The 6899-nt window shown below is 38.8% G+C and overlaps 1 protein-coding gene across 6 annotated transcripts in view; it reads right to left on the bottom strand.

The window, feature by feature from the left end:
- The window catches only part of GANC (glucosidase alpha, neutral C), a 28769-nt gene that overhangs the window by 21080 nt on the left and 790 nt on the right, over positions 1–6899 (bottom strand). For all 6 annotated transcript variants that reach the window (XR_012835710.1, XR_012835709.1, XR_012835711.1 and 3 more), the window contains exons 2-6: positions 6222–6284; positions 4572–4680; positions 2922–3049; positions 2210–2386; positions 1327–1372 (exon numbers count right to left, since the gene is read on the bottom strand). Coding sequence is in view for 3 of the 6 variants with exons in the window: in XM_075754411.1 (XP_075610526.1) it covers positions 1327–1372; positions 2210–2386; positions 2922–3049; positions 4572–4680; positions 6222–6284 (523 nt within the window). In the remaining 3 variants the exon portion in view is untranslated. The remainder of the gene's footprint in view (positions 1–1326; positions 1373–2209; positions 2387–2921; positions 3050–4571; positions 4681–6221; positions 6285–6899) is intronic.

Below are 6899 nucleotides of genomic sequence, written 5' to 3' on the forward strand. Positions count from 1 at the left end.
GCAAATGCAACTGCTCATACCATGTATTTCTAAGACAAATGTTTCTTTACATGAGATTTGTATATTGTTAACTGCTTTTTTGCCAAATATGGTTAATATAAATAAATCCAAAACACAATTCAGATCCTGCTGAAGGAATTTACACTGGAGAACCCATGTGCTAGTGGAGCACACGTGCACTCTGCCCAGGCTGAAAGGGACCTCAAAAGATCATCTGGTCCGACCTTTCATGGGAAAGGGAGCCTAGATGAGATTATCTAGCACCCTGTCCAATTGCATCTTGAAAACCTCCAGTGATGGGGACTCTACCACGTCCCTGGGGAGGTTGTTCCAGTGAATGATTGTTCTCACTGTAAAAAAAATGCCTTTCTTCTGGATGTTGAAGATGATTATGAAGTGCAAAGATTGAACAGATGAAACCAAACGGGAAAACCTATACAAGCAGAAACCAACCCACTCCCCTAAATAGTAAGGGTCAGACAACAAAAAAAAACCTCTCCAGAGTCGTGTGTGTGTAACTGATACTTTTAGCCTTCTTCAGATTTTGAGCCTTGAGCCCTGCCATTCATTGTCACAGAATTTCCACTTTTTTCAGTGTCTTTCCTGGTTTTCTCTTCTACATTCATCCCAGAATAAGCGGACGTGGCCTCTTGCAGCTGTGAGACTCCCCCAGAGCAAGCACGCTCCTTGGCAGAACTCAGAGTTCAGACACAAGTATGCTGAAGGCAGCATAGCTCCTGCCATTTCTAACAGGACGGTGGAGCAAGCAGCCATCTGCTCTACAGGAGGCTAAAATTATACCATGGACATAACACAGCCTCCTGAGAAAACTGGTATGTGTCTTTATGCACTGCCAGGACCTGGTCTTTTTTCAGAGAGAATCTTACTTCTGTATTAAGCATGAATGTACGTGGAGGCATATTTTTGGACTGTTATAAACCAGGTCTCGTTCTTTTGAAATTCTCTTTGCAGTGAACAGGGAATTTGAGAGTGACCACATATCACCACAAAACTCCCTTTTACACATCTACTGCAAATCAAACAACAGAACAAAAGAGAAAGAAATTCTAAATAAAAAGGCCACAGAAAAATCATTTTGAGCTAGATCCTGGCTGATGCCTTCCACAGCCCTGGTAAAACACATAAACCTTCATTCAACTACGAATTTGCAAAATATCTCAATATGAAATACCAGGTCCTTTTTGAATTTCACTCGAAAGTGGTTAGACTATGTTCATAAACATAGTACCAGAAGAAATGAACATGTGATTCTAATTCTCTTTTCTACAAGATATTCATGCTGGAATTGCAGTAAGCATGGGTTACCTCAGAGGAATCACTTGCTGCCTCCTCGTTTTCTGCTGTAGGTTTTCTAGGGAAAACAAATACATAGAAATAATCAGTTTATTGTTAACATAAGGAAGGATTTCAAACAGAAAATTCATATAGCATTATGCATTGCCTTATACATTATATAACAATTTTGGTGCTTGACTGTTCTGAAAATTGATGTCATACTTGAGAGCTCTAACTGGGAAATAATTTTAATATTCAATGTCTTAAAAGAACCTTCACTCCTTTCACATTTATTTCTACCTGCATCAGCGTTTTACCCACTCAGAAGATCCTCACTTCTTCGTCATTCTCTGTTAAGGGCTCCCTGTTAATTACAATTTTTGAAATAATGCTCTCTAGGAGAGATGCTTGCTATGCTCTTTTTCTAGTCATGACATGTCCTGTACTGTGGTTTCTCACCCTTCCAGCACTTTGCAGTGGGACTAACCTGTCAAATCTTGCAGCTATATGGCTCATTGTAAGTTGAACAAAACTCACTTCAAGAACTTATCTGGTGAATAAAACTTACCTAAAGAATAAGTTTAGTCATAAAAGGAGACAAAACTAACAACTTCATCATACTATCATCACTCATTCCCAAGAAAGACAAGGGGTACCAGGATACTTTAGCGTTTTACAGAATTGTCCATTAAATGAGGTTAGCATTTTGCACATGGCTGCTGCAAGGGATTAAAACAGTCTTCACTTAATTGATCTAGAATTTGTTAAAACTTCACCATAGTACTTAGTGGTACAAAGTAAAAGAGAAGGCAGATTTCAATGCACAACAGCTTCTATCACCAAAATTGCAATTCCATAGAATTGTTCAGCTACAGCACAATCAGTACATAGTACGATGTGATAGATACTGTACCTGGGAGGTGGTTGCAGGTGCTCAAAATATAACAACCCATTGGAATTCATGCTCAGAACAGTCTCACCCTTGGACTGTAGATCAACCTGGAAGGGGTTTGCTGTGACTTGAAGTCTGTAGTCCTCATTAACACTTGTCAGCACCAAAATACCTGCCTCCTTCTGGGATATGAAGAGTCTGGCAAATGAAAAGCAACAACAGCTTTATATCAATCAGCAGCACATGAAATCCACTGTAACTAAACAGTGATTTGAAACAAAAGATGGGCTGAGAATATCTGCATACATTATAAAACCCTCAAGGCTAATGTTGAGGCAAAGAACACCAGAAATACATGCTGTGTTCAGGGTTCACTGCACAATGCAACAGGTGGCTACAAAACTGCCACGAAAACCATCCAGAGTTTGCATTCCTTTCACATTAACAGGTAATGCTTTAGGTAAAAATGATGCATCATAACAGATAGGCTATTTTCTGATTGGGTAAAACAGCCCCAAGTTTCTTATGTATATGACAAAATTTTCTCCTATGTATTTAACATTAATTTTTGAAAGTAAATTAACCACATGCATTTTTATTTTTATTCCTGTAAACAACTTTGTATTGTACAGAGACAACTCTAGCGTAGCACAAATGAGGGAGAAGGGAAAACACGCTTGCAAATAAAGCCGTATAAGTTATTAAGGTGCTAAATCATCTCCCCATCGCTTACCTCTGTGTGGCAGGTTCTTTTATAAGAACATCAGGAACTTTGTGTCTTTCTCTGAGAGGAGATACCTCATCAATTTTAAGCCTGAAAATATTGCCTTCTATTTCACAAATTTCTACTTGTAGAAGAACCTGGGAGTAAACCAACAGATAAACTGGTAGTGATAAAAAAATACCAACTTTCTTTTCAACCCAACATCACCAAATGCTTACTGTCTGGAAAAAAACATGCCTGCTCTCTGATTTAATGTTCTTCAGCGTTGCTGAGCAACAATCATCATCCATACAAATTTACACCAGCTAATTCTACTTCTCCCTTTTGAAGAAGCACCTCTTTTTAGGTGGGCTTTTTATCTTCAAGTCTCTCATGTCTATCATTTTGCAGCTCTCCCCACAAGCAGCACGGAAAATGGGTAGTATACATTGATGTCAAAGTTTGGACAATTTCACTACTGTGCTGTCAGTGTAAGAGTGGGATACTACTGAGATGTGGGCTTTTTGCAAGAACATCAGTGCTCTGTGTTCACTAGTATTCACAGAGGTGCTGACACTGATGAACTGTCAGAAAGACATCTAAAGAAAATGCATACTTGCCCTACCCACTGTAACTTGCTATTTTAGTCACTCTGATCTAGCTCATACAAAATGACTCATTCTTCTTCTGTGCAGGAACTCTACATCACAAGTCCGGCTTTTTTTTCCTGTTTTTTCCTTTCTTAATCTCTCCTCCCATGAGACACAAAACTGGATGAAGAATTTTGGCCTGGTATCTTTTCCCTCTACCTGGAAGCCAATCAGCCCTGCTCTCTTCAAACGCAGGAAATAAAAAAAGAGCCACAATACCAGAGGGAGAGAAAAGGTTCTTTCGGAGTTCCAGATCCTGCTTTCTAGGAAATATTCTACATTATGCCATCTCTGCATAAAGCCCCAAATAGTCTAGGAAGCCACAGAGCCTTCAGTCTTTCATCTGCCTTAAAGTCTAGACAAAAAATAGGCTCCTTTTTCTGTGCTGACTGCAAAGAAGGTCAGGATTAACGAGAGAGGCAGAAAATACATTTATGCAGAGTATCTACATAGTGTGATGCTTAGAGCATGGAAGAGAGCTGTAGTTCCAAACTCGCACAATCTGAGGACAGGTTACGTTGCCTGTTCCCTGAGTGAATGGGCTAGCTGCTATTCTCCTAAATTAGAGAACTAGAAGACACCCCTCTTCCTGGCTGTCGTCTTAAATGTGAAGACTTTTTTTTTCCCAAAAAACTGCTTTGAGCAAACACAGGAATACAAAGGTATGGTTAGGAGGTGCTGGAACATATGTCTTATTCAATTACAGAAAAAGAATTTATTTTTTTAAAATAGTGGAGAAAGCTCTGACTTAAAAACTTTTTTTTTTTTTCAGATAAAAAGAGTTCTATTCAGATTTTTGAAAAAGTCGTTAAAGATTTTTTTGAAGTTCCTTAAAATACCTCTTCTCCTTGCACAGTCTCAAGGTGTCAAATAAATACTGACCAGTGAGGACATACTTAGGCCAATACTTTGCATCGTATCTTAAATATCTATCACTGAAGAATCTCAAAACCTCCAAATATTATCAGACTTGTTGATAATATTCACTGCTCTTTCTGTAAGCACCCTCTTATGCTAGGTAGGATCTCACCTTATTCTCCTCATGAATAATTTGGAATTTGACACTATCATCACTTAACGTGACTGAATCCAACAATGCTCGATACAAGGATTTTCCAGGATGTAGAAGTTTCTGACGCCTGTCAAGACAGAAAATTATTTTTGGTGTCCCTAATGGTTGTGGCTTATATCACACAGAGGGACATAATATCATTAGAAATGATTACTTAATAATTTTGTCTTGAATTTTTTCAAATACAATTATTATCAGCACTTCAAGTCAAGGGGAAACAGAAGGAATATAGTTCTGAGCACACATACATGTCTATGAATGAGATGTTAGAGGGGTTTGGTCACCAATCACCACTCTGTAGCTTTTTTTAAAACAATAACAGTCTTAATTCAAGTGTCCAACTAAATTCTCAGTTGTCCAGTTACAGTCTTCTTTCCATGACCCCAGAAATTTCAGCTGAATAATCTGTTTCGCATTTTCTGTCATATATCCCCACTTGGTCTACAGCTCCCCGGTGAACAGTTTCTATACTCTGTGGGGATGACGCAGGATATGTTTGCAATTTGTAACCTCCTGAATATGCACTGAGGAAATTGTTATTCAACAAGCCTGCCGACTACAGAATTCGGACTACAGCTTTTGGCCCTGATAGTTATTTTAGGACAGAGGCGCTGAAACAGAGGCTCTTTCAACTGTTTGTAGAATGCTCCTTGCTGAGCTCAGGTTTTATGAACCATTTGAAGATAAGTGTCTTGGAGGCTACCTTAAAAGGAAGCTTCTTTCTTAGCAAACTGTCTTTGTTTCCTTGCAAACAGATATTGCACAAATGCGAGCAATCAGATAAAGGATTCTTTTAAAAGCAGACCAAAGATAGGATCTGATGCTTGCCAATGTGTGGCAACCTCCTGCTGAGAGATTAGATGTGTTAAGTTAAAACGGTGACAGGCTAGAAAGGGTTGATGTGAAAAGAGGAAGGAGTGCTGTTCCCACTGGCAAAACGTTATTTGGGGTTTTCTGAACATAATTTCCTGCAGAACAGAAATGAACATCTGAAACTGTTAGTACATCAGTGACTAATTGGTATAACACTGGGCAATCGTTCCTCTCACTCAGGAGGCATGGGGATAGAAGACAATGGAGGATGGGAGGAAAAAAATTTGGAGGAGAGGTATCTCAGAAATGGGATGAGAAGGATCATTTTGCTTAAGGCTAGCTTTAAGAGACTAATGAGCTAGAATTTAGATTTGATGCTGAGCTCTGGCCAAGGTACTTGTTCAACAGGACTGTTATCATGGATGCTGTTGTCACAAACTAATGATTCCTATTTAGAATTCTATTCTTTTGAACTACAGATATTCAAAAAATATCTACATCAACAACACAATCTGTGTCTGAGTGTACCTATAGTTAAAATATTGCTGGGGCTTTGTCAGATGAGAGGATTGACTCTTCTGAATTTTAACAGAAGAGGTTTTGGATGTAAGATTTCACCTTTTAAAATATGCTGATTATTGCTTGCTGACAGATGGCGTGGAACGCTCACATTGAAAGATAAATCTCAAAAGTAGCAGACTTGCTGTGGTTAAAAATCAATGCGTAACTACTTATTTTATCTTTTAATATTACTAGTTTTAAAAACAACCTCTACATTACAGTTCTTTTCTTTACCTGTAAAAAGCAATCTGGTTGCATTCCTTAAAGGTTCTTTTGTCCACAGCCTCATCTTGGACACTAGGAAAAGCAGATAAAGAAAATGTTTAAATGTGTTCACCAAACACCTGTTGAATGATCAGATGATGGGAGTCCTCCTCAAGAGGGGTAAGGATTAAAGAAAGGGCAGACAACTGTGGTGATATAAGGTGTGTTGGACTTTGAACTACTGTGTTTGGATATGGGAAGAATTTCTTACACATTAATTCTGTGCTAAACTATTTTCTTTTAAACTTTGATAATTTTGGCAAACAGCTGAATCTGTGACTGAGGGAGCTGAATTTCAGCACAAGTGAATTCTTGGGGCTTTGCATTTTGAAGCCAGATCTCTCTCTGCAGTCCTTACAGTTAAATATTATGTTCCAGTAATAAGAATGGAGAAAGAGGCAGGATAGGCAGAAAAGGAAAAACCCTGCACCCTTCTCTCCTACCTGCAGTGGGACCGACGGAGGGAGGTTGGCCAGCTTCTGATGGCCCTGCTGACAGCTCTATGTTACCTCTAGGCTTGTGGTAACTTTTAGATCTATTAGATAGCAGTAAATTTTTGGCTTGCCTGAAAAAACAGACTGCCAGTAGTGTCTATCATCAAAATACTTCCCTGAACATGCTGAGTTCAGACACACATGGAAGAGAATA

Source organism: Balearica regulorum, chromosome 5 (genome assembly GCF_011004875.1).
Source record: "Balearica regulorum gibbericeps isolate bBalReg1 chromosome 5, bBalReg1.pri, whole genome shotgun sequence".
Taxonomy (NCBI): Eukaryota; Metazoa; Chordata; class Aves; order Gruiformes; family Gruidae; genus Balearica; species Balearica regulorum.